Below are 14,873 nucleotides of genomic sequence, written 5' to 3'. Positions count from 1 at the left end.
CATTAGGCCTCACTAGCAATTATTTTCGTTTCTTACAGGATCTCATTGTAATTCTCCCAAAATCAATTATGAACCTAAAATTATAGTTATCTCATAAGCTACCAAATATCCCTTCATCAATATCCGACAAGAAAATCAGAAGACCTACACACATGTACACGTGTAATTGTGTACAGACAAACACCAACGTGGGAAAAAGAACAAAATCTTACCCACATATATTAACTTTGGAGTAACAACCATTATTAAGCTGTCTTGGATGATAATAAGTAATAATAAAATGTTCGTACGTGGCATCTTAATGTACTTGTGTACGTTAATTTAATGTGACTGAGTTTGCATATTCCTTTCCTTTTGGTTCTATCTTACCCGAAGTTGGTGAATGTTCCCAAACATGCAGCAAAATCAATAACTTGTTCTGTTTTATTACACTTATTCAATGTCTTTCTTCACATGATCACCCAACATTTATTTGTACTCTAATAAATTACTTCTTGTGATTTGAGAATCCTATTTCTCCACCATATAGTACTACGTACATTTGTCTTGTTTCCCTCTTGTCTCTTTTCCCTTTACTTTTAGTAATAATATCACGAGTATAGTAAACATTTCGTATATCTTTTTGTATTCTTTTACAAACCAAGAAAATATGCTCTTATATATATATATATATATATATTTATATATTCTATGATATCACCAAACATGGCCTTTATGCCGGCAGGCTTAAAGTTTTGGAGTTTCCAGCGATAATATGCAATACAAATCATTGAAACAATATGATTCCAATAGTTAATCATGAACTCTAACGCATGAAAGAAACTTAATTGAAGATCTTTTGCTTTCAGTACAATCATCGGATATCTGATACTACTGAATAATCAAAAGAAGAACTTTTAAGGTTGAAGAAGAGCAGCATTATGAAGGATGTTTAGAAAAATCCTCTCACTGCAAGGAATATGGAGTTTAGAGGCATTGCTGAATCCAAAAACATCCTCGGCATGATCAAGCAATGTCTTGAACAGTGGATGGTTCACCACAGAAACCCTAATCACATATCTCTTGCAATCTTCTCCCACATACACAGCTACGTGACCTCTTGGAACATCTTTTGGTATGTTTCCCTCTTCATCAAAGCAACAGCAAAACCTAACCCATTTCACAACTCTACCAATACTTACCTTCTTTCTCAATAATGCACCAAGTTCTCTTCTCAACAGTTTGGTCTTCAACTTCATCATCATATCCTCAACTAATCGCAGAAGAAGAAAGACAATAAGAAGGACAAGGAGGAGGAGAAGAGAAAGGGATCACAGTTTGCGAGGTACCATGGGGGAAGAATAGAGTTTGGGAAGTTATATAGAGTCAGTGGTTTAGCACAAAAGGACAAGAACATGGTATTTATTAAAAGAAACACAGTCGTGCACAACGTGGCGGTCAGTAGCTTGAGTACAACATTAAGATAAACTTTACTATAAACCTTGCTTTGGTTGGTCTTATTAACAATAATATCAATGACTCCACATTTGTTGTAACTCTGAACTATACCGATGATTAGGAAATTTGGTAAGAGAGTGTGTGATGTCTGTGTGCGTGCTAGATGCCCAAGTTGGAAAAAATTAAATTAATTAGAACATTGTCATGTTCATGCTAGGAAAAAGAGAAACAAAACAAGAAGAACATACTCCTTCCGATCCCTAATATAAGAGGCAATTGGGAGTTACATTTCATCCTAAATATAAATAGCCAATTCATTTTGTTTTTAATATTTATCATTTTTATTTCCCCAAACTAATTTATTTAATATAAATTGACATATAACCAATGTTATATAGTGATAATTTAGGAAGATTGAGTTACATTTTTATTAAGTAGATTTTATATTAAGAATCAAAATCAGAAGTAGTTTCAAAATACAACTTTTGACTCCTAGTTTTCTAACTCATGATGATTTTGTGTTTGCTATATTTAAACTGCAAGCACACACACATGTATATATATACTCTTCTTTCCATGAAGATAGAAATTAGCTACATGCTAGAGATCATTGACTATGATGACAGATAGAGCTTGAATGATTATATTGTTACTTATATTAAAATGTTTCACTTTTATTTATTTTGTTTAATTAGGTGGTGGAAGCACAAATTTTGTCTGATGCCGCTTGTATTGACAGAGATGAAGAACAAAAGAACAAGGTTACGTGCATGAATGAGTGTGTGTGTGTGTGTATGAACAGAATAAGAGAAAATAAATGGGAATATATATAAATAAGTAAAAGAGCCAACAGATTTACATGTTTCCTAAGTGGCATGTGAGAGAAGAGATCTCCATTGTGGCACATAACCATATTATATTCTTTTTCAATTGAACAGCCAACAGATTTGCAGAAACATGGACGCCGTCAACCAATCAATAATCAATAATTAATTAATTATCTCAACCATTCATTGTCTTCATTAACATCTTCTTGCTTTGGCTTTATTTTTTTTAAAATCAGATTCTTGTTTTGGCTTTCTTAAACACATACATAATAATTGTATATACTGTACGTAATATATGGAGAATGACAGAAAAATACTTATTGAATTTCAAAATGATAAATAGGTTAGTTTGACAATTTTTGACCTATCAAAATAATGATAAGAGTAGCTAAAATCATTACAAGAATAGTCAACATGACATATTTGTCTTTTTGAAATTTAACAAGTATTTTTCTGTTATTTTTCTTATCCTGCATCTTATTGCAAGAGTTCACAGGCTACTAAAGCTTAGGCCATCGTTTTAAAAATGATTTTACGATATATAAAATAAGTATATGAGAGGATTTTTATCCCAATTTACATAAAAACAATTTTTAGACGTGTTTTCTGGGCATTCAAAACGCCTCTTTTTAGTTTCATTTCAATTCTGTCTTATGGGGTGAATTCTAGGAGAGGATAGAGGGCAAGACAGGTAATTTAATTTTTTTTTTATAAGGGATACTTTAAAAAAAATATTTTTATGGCTTTCAAATATACCATTCCAATACCATAGTTTCCCCCTATCTTATTCCAGTACTGTTATCAAAGTTTAATCTAATTTGGAACCATGTATATTATTTGCCGTGCATCATGAATTTTATGTCCACTGGCTATCAAAGTTTATTAATACAAATTAAATGATATTTTCCTTTGAACAAAAGGGGCCCTACCTCACTTGCATATTAAAATTAAATTCTTTAAAAGATCTAAAGTCTCATTATTTAAATAACAGATAAGGCACCGCATTCGGATATATCATATATACGATTGAACAAATGTCAGAAATTGTTCTTTCTTCGGTTCAATAATTTTGTGGGGGTGGGATCCATCCCATAAATTCCTCTCTATCTAACCTTAATTAAAACTAATTTAAATATACATTTTCATTTTTCCTCCTTTTTCGCCAATTGCCTTTTCCGCTCCACAATTATTGTAGATTTTTTTTAATCAACATTTGAATAAATAAAAGTTAAAGTCTACATTTAGTCCTTTAACTTTGTAAAAATTTTTAATTTGGTCTCTTAACTTTAAAAAAGTATACTTTTACCTTTGATCTTAAACCTATCAATAAAAAATGATGACACTGAAATCTTAAATGTTGATAAAACATGCTCAAATGCTAGCACATTAAGTTTATTTTTCAAAACAATAATGATTTATATAAAAAAAATATCATTTAAGCCTAACAATTTTCAGGCTAAAAGACCAAATATATCTTCTTCAAAATTAAAGGAGTAAATATAGTAATAAATAAATGAATAATGACTTGTATGAAAGTGGAAGTGCCCATGTAAATTTGATGGGATAAATGACAAAAAAATGGGGGTTAGATGTCTAATCATGTTGGCCACTTGCTTCCCTTTCCTCTTGTCCCTTCCTCATATACATATATATTCTAAAAGAAAGTCGTGTAATTATCGTTGATTTTTTAATTTAAAGACATCAGCTTGATTTATTTATCTTTTAAAACCATGATTCAGTGTAGACTTCGAGTGATTCATATTCAGTAGTTTTGAATAAACTTTCTTAAATGATTTTCAGATCTTCGTTATTGGGGTAAGTGGTTGAACCTTTAATGTAACTGACCCATCTTTCCTATTCACAAAACTTTGTACAATTTCCAAACGACTTTTAATATAAGATTTATTTGATTAATTGGGAGATATTGAGGAAGCTAAATAAATTATTTTAAAATATATATTTGTCATTTTTTTCAACTAAATTGTATAATTTATAAAGTAATATATAATCTGGCAATATAAATAAGTATTTCAATGATCATATAGAAAAAAAAGTATTGGGTTCTCCGAGTTCTATTGGGTTTAAGGATATATGTCATAACCAGGCAGAAGAACTATACTGGGTTTTCTTACCTTTTTTTTTTGTTAGTATTCTTCTGGTATTTAATATAGAATCTAATTATTAAATTAATTTTGATTCTGAATGTAAGATTTATTTTTCATATTTATCATTTTTTTAAATTATCCTTATAGATACTCTCTCAACTATAATCAAGTAAGTAGGGGAGGGGGATATTAAAAAAATATGATTATAGTATTTTAGAAAAAACATGTCATATTTCATATAATTAATTAATTTATCTAACTTCCTTAATATAATCAAATTAATTAAATAGGTCTTATATTAAGAATCGGAGAAATATTATTTATCTGATACAATGCTACATATTTTCTTTACTTTTCATTTTTCAACTTGTACAGTTAGATTAGTTCTGCAAACCAAGCCAAAACAGGTGGCTTTCTTTGGTGAAAAAGGTTATCTTTTTTCTGTGCAGTTCCCCCACAGAACTCAGCTTGGTTACATCACATGGCAAGCAAGCATGAAGCCTATCTTTATCATCAATTTGATTCTTTTCTTGGTTTTTCTCTCATGCACGGTTACATTTTGTGCATCGGTTTAATATGAAAGAAACAAACATCAAGGACCCACTAACAGAACTTCATTAAACACAACAAAGAAACAAACAAACAGAACACAAAACATAAGTAGAGTGGTTAGCAAGATAAGATAACCTAAAACCACCACCACCAAACCTTTGACAAAGTCGAACCTTGTGATAAGCATGGTGGTATGGAATCGCAGAAACATCTTCAATATCTTCAAATTTCTCCCAGCAAATAAATGGCACACCATTCTTCTTCTTTCCAGTTGTTCTCAATTTCTCGATCATTCACTTTTAACTACTTTTGGTGAGTGATGCTGCAATTCTCTCCTCCAATGTTCTTCAACCGGAAACTGATGATCCTGATGATTCTAGGGATAGTTGTTGGATCACAGACTGGATTGGGAATCCTACTCGTTTCTCCTTCATCCAAATCATCATTAGGAACACGAAGATCCACAACAAACCACATCAAGCCAGGATACTGCAAAAGAAGGGTCCGGATACATATAATAATTTGAGGGTTACATATCTATATGATCAATTTTTATTTTATTTTACTTTATAAAGTGACCTACTTAATAGTTGTCTAAAATTTGAAAATATATCAATAATATTGTTTTGGACCAAGAACTCAGAATCCATAATTTATATTAACTGTCACTCGTACTTTCAAAAATTTAATGGAATAATTCGCAGTCATATATATAATAACAAGTTGGCTAAAATATATTTTTAGTCTTCTATTTTTATACAATATGTCTTTAGTCTTTTAACTCTAACTGTTACCAAAAAAAGTGATGATATTGAGATCTTAATATATTAAGTTTAATTTTCAAAATTTTCATGATTGTTACAAAAATAATCATTATTTAAGACTAATAAAAAAAAAAAACTACCTCTGGTCCTAATTATAAGACTCTATTTGTAGATTACAAATGAGGTCTTATAATTAGGATCGGAGGTAATATAATTTTTAAAGTGAAAGGATCAAACACATGCACAATATTTGCCCTAACAAATTCAAAATATATTTGTGAAATCAAGGTGTACGGATGATATCAACTTGAAAAGGTCAATAAGTCAGAAAAATTTCTTTTTCATTATTCAACTGGTTAAATTGATTTAAAATTAGTGACATAATAATTTAATAAAAATAATTATTTAGATATATTTTTTGCCAACTACTTATACGATAATATATATAAATTTCTAATAATTCCAATTTTTAACATAATAATGTCACGGTAGATGAAATTTTTAATGAAATCACAGGGCTACAAATGGTCTAAAAATATTTTGGGCTAAAATTTGATCGGCTTTTAATTTTTTGATTTTCAACATTTTTTTCATAAAAACACATGGCAGCACATATTATCCCATAGATGAGCATTGAGTGCTCATCATAATTTGAAATATTTAAATTGACTTTAAATGATTCAAATTTATTTTAAATTTTCTATATTTAAAGATTTTTTTATTTTAATATATACATAATTCAACATAAGCATAGTACACTTCTTAAAGAAATAATCTACCATTGAAAAAATTACTAATTAAAAATTTCAAACTGAGACAGTTTAGATCAAAATTTGAATGGCCCAAATTTCATCATATCACAGTGATAAATACTGAATGATAATATAAAACACATCCATTTGATTCCCATTCCAATCTTGAATCTCTGTTCAATAGTTGCTCAACTAGTCAACGTTAGTCTATGCCAACCATTAAAATGATTTTATGACTTCATTTTTTAACTACTTAACACGAGTGATAATTTTTTAAAGAAAAATATTAATATCAGATTATGAATATCTCATCCCAGAAACACAGGGCAATCAATAAGGCATATCGGAAGAGCATGTGCGCATAAACAACGAAGAACAAAACCCAACAGGGGAAAAAGATCAATTTATTGGCCAAACTTGGAATGAAAATCAAAGTCATGTGTATTATTCATTCAGAATGAATCATCACGCACCAATCTTATGTACTACTTTCCGGGAAAGCAAATCAGTGAAAAAGTTCTCAAGAACAATCATGACCTACAAGAGAGCTGGAAGGGAGAAGCAGAAAAGGAGGGTCCCAAGCATAAGAGAAATTGACAGAAGAGAAAGCTTTCAAGGGGCCGCCATTAATGAGCAGACAGCTATCTCCTTGCTTTGCAAAAACCGAAGGATCCACAGATTCTGAACTCTGAAATCCCTTACAAGATAATTGAATCTTGCTCTGTGAACAAGAACAGTTGTTTATCACTGTCACTTCCCACTCTGGCTTCCCTTTTATTTCCCTCCCACTTCTCACTGTTCCTATGTTTATGTTGTTCAGCGAACAGTCGCAGAAACCTGCGAGTTTCCCCTGTTTGGTTACCCAGAAACAGAGAGAAAATTCAGGGGAAAAAAATATCGAAGGCCATACCTTGGATGATGATGAAGGCCAAGAAGGTGAGTAGTATGAGAGAATTCTTGATGCTTGTTGCCATTTCTTTCTTCCTTTCTTTCTTCCTTTCTGCTTTCTGATTGATTAATCAGTGTGTTGATTGTCCAGTCATAAATATGGCTGCTCTGTTTTTCTTTTCTGTCACTCTCTTTCTTTCTTTTTCCTTTTTTTTTCCCCTCGGGAATTTGAGTTAATCACGCACCCTATTTAATGTGATTTTATATCAATTGGCTCTAAATAAGGAACCCCACACATAATAAGCCAGGGTTTCGCTTGATGAGTTGATTCTTGTTTCCAGGAAAAATGTTTTTCATTGAAAAGAAAATTGTTGCGCACAATTACCCTTACTTGTGATTTTTTCCCCAATAAAAAATATATTTTTGGGGAAATCACAAATAAAGACCCTCGAATTAGTAAAATCACTCAATGGTCACCTGAATTTGCTAAATTATCATGAGGGACCCGGTCTCAAATGGCAAATAGCAAATGTTGGTGAAAAGACGAAATTGCCCCTCAGTCAATCTGATTCATTAATGAAGGCTGAGACAAACAAAGTGATCGTGGAGAGCTTGGAGGAGAAGATTGGTGGTGCACATGGTTGAGAATCAAGTAAGTAATGCTTGTAATGTTTCTAAGTATACTCTTCTTCTTCTCTACCCTGTAAGACCGAGGAATGTGATGTTGTTCTTGAATGTGGTGAGTGGCATTGTGGATTGTTGGGTGATAGGTATGGAGGGAGTGAGCGGTGGAGTTGATCATGGAATAATACTGTTTAAGGAGGGTTCGGTTGGGTTGAGATTCAAAATATTAGTCTTTGTAGTCAGATTGTTGACCTGTGATTTTCATGACGCAGGTTGCCACTGATCTCTGTTAGGAATATCACGAATGGGAGAGTGGAGGAGGGGAAATGGAAGGAGGTAATAATTAGTAGTTTGAGTATGAAGTTAACGGTGGTGCAGTGGGGGGAGAGGAGTAAAGATCTTGTCATTTAGAATGTCCAACTTGTAAAACCCTAATGTCAAGTGGGGAAGAGAAGAGTTAGTTGGTCTTGATTTGTAAATGCAAATTTGATTGAATAAAAGTATAGTGAAGCTAATATATTTTTTTATATGTAAATTGTTGTTCCAGGTTAGGATGACAAAATGAACTGTTACAATGGGTCAAGCTGTTGGAAGGAATTGTTTTGTTTTTTCCATGTTGGTGGGTATTTTGAAAGAAACAGTGAAGGTGAAGTTAAATACGGGGAGGGAGGGTGTGAGAGCAAGCAGCATAAAAGAAGGGATAACACTGGAGGAATTAAGAGGAACAATATCACAGTTGGTACACAATGATGCTAAAGGGTGCGAAATTAAGTACACGGTTAAGTTTGCTGAGGGCACACTGGTTGATCTTTATGATGAAGGTGATATTTGCAATATGTTTAGATATAACGATAGCAGTGCTCATTTGTATGTAGCAGCGAAAGGGAACCAGAAGGAAGGTGGAGCAGTGAATGATGGAGAAATGTAAGTGGTTAAAGTTTTGCAGTTGATAGTTATTGTTCGGTAATGGATTATTGTTAATACCCAAAGAAATGTTGTTATCATGTGCACTGCGCAGCAGTAGAAAGTTGTTATTTGGTAATGAATTGTTGTTAATTTTGATATAAATCTTGTAATTAAGGTAATGAAGTTGCGATTGGAAGTTGTAATTTGGTAATGAGTTGTTACTAATTTCCATTCAAATGTTGTTATATTGCTTAGTTTGTTACAGTAGTAAGTTGTTATTTTATAATGCATTGTTGATATTTCCCATACAAATCTTGTTATTATGCTAACTTTGTTACAGTAGAATGTTGTTATTTGCTAATGTGTTGTTGCTAATTTCTATTCGAACGTTGTTATTATGGGTGTAGGGGTGAGAATTTGTTTGGGCTGTCGGGAGAAATGACTGAAGGTGTGGTGAACCTTGGTGATAACTATGAACCACTCATTGTTGACTATGGTGCTGAATGCCTAACGTATGAAGGAGGGGGTTTAAGTCAGACAAACTTCAGTGACGGTTCAGGGAGTGAAGGGACATTGAGGGGTAATTTGAATTGCATGAAATGGGTTGGAGTTTTTGCAGGGGTGGGGCAATATATTCCACATGCCCAAGCTTTTAGGGAGGCTGTGTACAGGTTTAGTATTGCACAGAAGTTTGCAACGACATATGTGAGAAACAGTAGGGAGAAGATGAATGTGAGGTGTAAAGTGGAAGGGTGTCCATGGAAGATTTGTGCAAATGCTGTTGGGAGGGATACTCTTTTATTACGCGTGACCACATTCGTTAATGAACACATTCATTCAGCGCAAGATAACCTAGATGTCACTTTTGCTGGCAATGCTGCGTTGACGTCATCAATAATACTTGAGGAGATAAGGAACCACACCGAAAAGCGTCCTACTGAAATAAGGAAGACACTGGAAAGGGAATATGGTGTGAGGCTAACATATGCTCAAGCTTACAGAGCAAAGGAAAAGGCCATGGAACACATACATGGGAAACCGGAAGAATCCTATATGTTCATACCATGGATATGCCAAAGATTAAAGGAAACTGATGATAAAACAGTTGCTGAATGGGCTTCCATTGGTAATACATTTGAGCGGGTTTTCATTGCATATGGTTCATGTATTGAGGGTTTTTTGAGTGGTGCAAGGGCTATATTATATGTTGATGGAACTCATTTAAGTGGTCCATATAAGGGGACACTACTCTCAGCGTCGGGATATGATGCAGATAATGACTTGTTGCCTTTTGCAATAGCAGTGGTGAAATCAGAGAACCTTGATGATTGGACTTGGTTTCTGTTCAAAATCAAAGAAATTGTTGGTTCGGTGCAGGTGACAATTGTGTCAGACCGACACAATGCCATAATAGGAGCTGTCCAAGCAATATTTGGAGGTGAAAGACATGCGTATTGTTATAGGCATGTGAAGGAAAACTTCAGCGCTGAACAAGTAAAGTAAACAGAGGTAAAAGGACAAGCCAATGGTCAAAAGAAGATGCATTAAAGGTTCTTGATAGAGTTGCTTATGCAAGGGTTGATAGTGACTTTGATAATGCAATGGCAGAGCTGAGAACTATGTCTCCTGAGTTACATGATTGGGTTATCAATCAAGGTGATGTGAATAGGTGGGCAATGAGCAAGTTTCCATTTAAAAGATGGGACAATATAACAACCAATATAGCTGAGTCTTTCAATTCTTGGATGGTGAAGGAGAGAAAGCATAATGTGGCGCAAATGATCCATGAGCATCGGGAGAAAGTAGCAAGGAAGATGCATGCATCATATATGTGTATGAGTAAGTGGAGGAATTGTGTTGGGCCAAAAACCGAGGCAAAGGTTCTGGAGAATGTGTATTTCAGTAGGTATATGAGTTGTGACAATTATGGAGGCGGAAGACTGTGTGTACATACATCTCGTGGAGATCAAAGAGTAGACCTTGGTCTACACCAATGTAGTTGTCTTGGTTGGCAAATGTCAGGAATTCCATGCTGCCATGCTTGTGCAGCCATTAAGACTGTGGGGGGAAATGTATATGAATATGTTGAAGATTGTTACAAAATTTCAGCACAGGAGAAAATATATGGCAGGAGCATGGTTCCAGTGGTAACAATCGATATGCCTAACCCAAATGACTATAGGTTTGAGAATCTTGTTGAACAAACCTTGCTTTTACCACCAAATACAAGTAGGCCTCCTGGAAGACCAAGGACTAAACGGCAGGAATCACAATTCCAGAACAAAAAAGTCTACCATTGCACCAGATGCCACCAACCTGGACACACAAGGAGGAGTTGCAAAAATCCCAACCCATTTTGAAGTTCATTTCTACAAGCGACAACTAATTTTTTGGTGTATATACGCTCCACTCTTCTTAATTTTTTTGGGAGAAGGGTGTTGCTAGTTGCATAGCTACACAGCTATTTTTGCAAGTAATATGTTTGCTGACAAGGAAAAAAGAAGTCAACGACGTTGTGAATGTCTTTTTGTTATTGACTATTGCAAAATCTGGTTGTTGTAAACGGACCTCTTACTTTTTGCTAAATGACATTGTATTGCTGTAAATTCCCTTGCTTGTATTGTAAATGCAGACTGCTTACTTGTTATATCAGTAAATAGAGGTTGCTGTCAAACCACATGTGCTTTGTGGTTATTTGACTTAGTATTGCTGTAAACTCCCTTGCTTGTATTGTAAATGCAGACTGCTTACTTGTTATATCAGCAAATAGAGGTTGCTGTCAAACCACATGTGCTTTGTGGTTATTTGACTTAGTATTGCTGTAAACTCCCTTGCTTGATTTGTAAATGCAGACTGCTTACTTGTTATATCAGCAAATAGAGGTTGCTGTCAAACCACCTGTGCTTTGTGGTTATTTGGCATACTGATATTGCCAATTGGTTAACAAAACTTGTTATTTCGCAAAGTGAAGTTGTCACTGGGTAAACAAAAGTGGAAAGACTGTCATTTAAACAGGAAAAAAATGAACTTCGCCGCTTCCACTTCCGAAGTTGTTATTTCGCAAAGTGAAGTTGTCACTGGGTAAACAAAAGTGGAAAGACTGTCATTTAAACAGGAAAAAAATGAACTTCGCCGCTTCCACTTCCGAAGTTGTTATTTCGCAAAGTGAAGTTGTCACTGGGTAAACAAAAGTGGAAAGGCTATCATTTAAACAGGAAAAAAATGAACTTCGCCGCTTCCACTCCCGAAGTTGTTATTTCGCAAAGTGAAGTTGTCACTGGGTAAACAAAAGTGGAAAGCCTGTCATTTAAAGAGGAAAAAAATGAACTTCGCCGATTCCACTTCCGAAGTTGTTATTTCGAAAAGTGAAGTTGTCACTGGGTAAACAAAAGTGGAAAGGCTGTCATTTAAACAGGAAAAAAATGAACTTCGCCGCTTCCACTTCCGAAGTTGTTATTTCTAAAAGTGAAGTTGTCACTGGGTAAACAAAAGTGGAAAGACTGTCATTTAAATAGGAAAAAAATGAACTTCGCCGATTCCACTTCCGAAGTTGTTATTTCGCAAAGTGAAGTTGTCACTGGGTAAACAAAAGTGGAAAGGATGTCATTTAAACAGGGAAAAAAATGAACTTCGCCGCTTCCACTTCCGAAGTTGTTATTTCGCAAAGTGAAGTTGTCACTCGTCAAACAATAGTAGAAATACTGTAACTTCATTCGAAAAAATTGAACTTCATGTATCGCTTAACCGGAGTTGTTATTTAGCATACTGAAGTTGTCAGATGTTAAACAAAAGTGGAAATAGTGTCATTTCATAAAAAAAAGGTTCTTCATATATTGCTTAATGGACTTGTTAATTGGCATATTGATGTTGTCATACGTTAAAGACAAGTGGAAATCGCATCACTTGAACACAATTTCAATGATGTCAATAAAAATGTCATTTCACCATTACTAATTGTCATAACTGGGTAGCAGTTAGGCCAGACAATAAGTTCACTACACATAATGATAACGCAGTAACATTATCTACAGTCAATGTCCTTCATGGCCCAAATTCTTTTTCTATAGGGACTTTCTCCTCCTTTTGGACGTTCGCCCTTCTGTGGATGTGGAATAAGATTCAGCGCATCCTCACGGCATTCATTGTTATCATGGTTCACCAGCCACCACATTAGATCACGCCGAAAAGCTGCCACATCTCCCTGCAAAACAGATTCAACAGCAAGTTAATCTTACTTTGCCCCTTTACCAGTCACAACAATTAAGCAAACCACATCACCTGGGTGTATTCTAGTGGAAGATTGGGTTTCCATCTGCTGAGCCATATTAGGACATGCACCCCACAGTCCCTCCTAGGAACAACACCACCATGACAGTTTAACAATTCGAGAATAAATATAGGAAATCAGCAAATTACATGTGCAGTGTATGTATACTCACAAATTACTCTGTTGAGGTACATCAGGCCGCACAATTTCCAAATTTGGCATTTTCTCAGTCAAATCTGGCCTAACCATGCCAATAATGTCGTGGAACCTTTCTCTCTACACATATATCAGATATTCATCAACATCACTATAATTTCAGACAATAATAATACAATGTAATATGCCCAGGTGATTCTTACACATCCTGCTATGGCCATTTCCTGAGGGTCATAGGTGACTGCTTGCTTCTTCTTAGTTGTGGTCTTCTTAGACTGAACAGTTCCTCGCATGGAATCCAGGACATAGAACTTCATGGTGTTGGGTTCAAGGGCAAAGCAAAACCAGTGCTCACCAACAAGTGCAGGACCCATAACCAAGTCACAGTCACCTATGTTGTACCCGACAAATTGAGGAATTATTTGTCGTGCATGGTAGTTAGGGTCCCACCGAGCTGGGTCACGGATCATTAACTCCTAATAAAGAACACAAATTGATTTTGTCAGTTTGCAATTAGTTTCTTTAGACGGTTATTTGCCTTAACAGTGTTGTTACTTTATATACTACACTTGTCATTTGCCTTTGAGGACTTGTAATTTTCATATACAAACTTATCATTTCACAAACTAATGAAGAAACCTCACCATGAAGTCCGCATCAAAAATATGCCTCCTTACACGCCCTTCCACAGCCTGTTGCTCATCCACCACGGCCTTACAAACTAATGACATGACCCTGTTACTAACTCTGTTATTTCCCCCAAGAGAATGCAGCAAGCGTCGGGTAATATCTTCATCATACATTTTAATCAAAGGACTGACAATGGTTGAAGTGAGTTAGCATATGGGTTATGTTAACAAGTGATAACAAAACCCCATCACAAAAGCTGAGTATCACAATACTTACTAGTCGCCTTCATCACCTTTCACACTTCGGCTGACAATGGTGAAGAAAATGTCTTTATCCTCTGCAGGCCTCTTCAACCTTGTTTGTGCCTTCAACTCCAACCAAGGAGACTTAATTTTGTTGAAGCGAACCCTGCTAGATCTCCTTACTTGTTGTGCCTGCACACCTTCAGCTGCTGTCAAAGGTTCCACCCTGATGGGGGTTTGCCTCTCAACAGGGTCAACATATTTGACAATTGCTAGGGGGGATATAGTGACGGCTCTGTCACCCTCCGCATCATCACCTTCAACATTAGATGACAGGTTTATGGGGGTAGTAGGCGTGGGTATGTCACCCTCCATTTCATCATTGTCCTTCTGTGCACTCTGTCCCTCATCCTTGTCCTGACTATCTTCATCATTCTCTCCATCATCCTTTTCCTTGCCTTCCTCCTCACTTGTCCCATCATCACCCCCTGTCACCTTTCTCCTTGTCCTCCTCCTCCTCCTCTCTTGTCTCATCATCACTCCCCTCGTCATCTTTCTCCTTCTCCTCACTACTCTCACCATCACTCCCTCCATCATTCTTCTGCACAGCTTCACTAGTCTCACCAGCATGCTGTCTCTCCTCTTCATCGTCATCTTCAGACCCACTAACAATTGATGCGAGTGTCTCAGCAGGAGCCTTTCCTTTTCTCTTCCCATCTGCCT

General features: G+C 35.2%; 3 protein-coding genes across 3 annotated transcripts; 1 reads left to right on the top strand and 2 right to left on the bottom strand.

Annotated features, from left to right (window-relative positions):
• Window positions 1-896: 896 nt before the first annotated feature.
• LOC114730658 (auxin-induced protein X15-like) lies at window positions 897-1,244 on the bottom strand. The gene has a single exon (XM_028917765.1). The coding sequence runs from the start codon at window positions 1,242-1,244 to the stop codon at window positions 897-899; it is 348 nt and encodes a 115-aa protein (XP_028773598.1).
• A 5,564-nt stretch (window positions 1,245-6,808) lies between these two features.
• LOC114730661 (uncharacterized) lies at window positions 6,809-7,554 on the bottom strand. Its single transcript, XM_028917769.1, has 2 exons — window positions 7,348-7,554; window positions 6,809-7,274 (listed from the first exon to the last, which is right to left on the bottom strand). Exons 1-2 carry the CDS (start codon window positions 7,409-7,411, stop codon window positions 6,958-6,960), a joined length of 381 nt encoding a protein of 126 aa, XP_028773602.1. The 5' UTR covers window positions 7,412-7,554; the 3' UTR covers window positions 6,809-6,957.
• A 2,902-nt stretch (window positions 7,555-10,456) lies between these two features.
• Window positions 10,457-11,782, top strand: LOC114730657 (uncharacterized). Its single transcript, XM_028917764.1, has 3 exons — window positions 10,457-11,143; window positions 11,598-11,633; window positions 11,708-11,782. The coding sequence occupies exons 1-3, from the start codon at window positions 10,457-10,459 to the stop codon at window positions 11,780-11,782; spliced, it is 798 nt and encodes a 265-aa protein (XP_028773597.1).
• The last annotated feature ends 3,091 nt before the right edge of the window (window positions 11,783-14,873 follow it).

Source organism: Neltuma alba, unplaced genomic scaffold (assembly GCF_004799145.2).
Source record: "Neltuma alba isolate B1F8T4 unplaced genomic scaffold, ASM479914v2 tig00012753_pilon, whole genome shotgun sequence".
Lineage (NCBI taxonomy): Eukaryota > Viridiplantae > Streptophyta > Magnoliopsida > Fabales > Fabaceae > Neltuma > Neltuma alba.
Note: the sequence above shows the minus strand (reverse complement) of the source record. Positions and strands in the feature narration are given on the sequence as shown.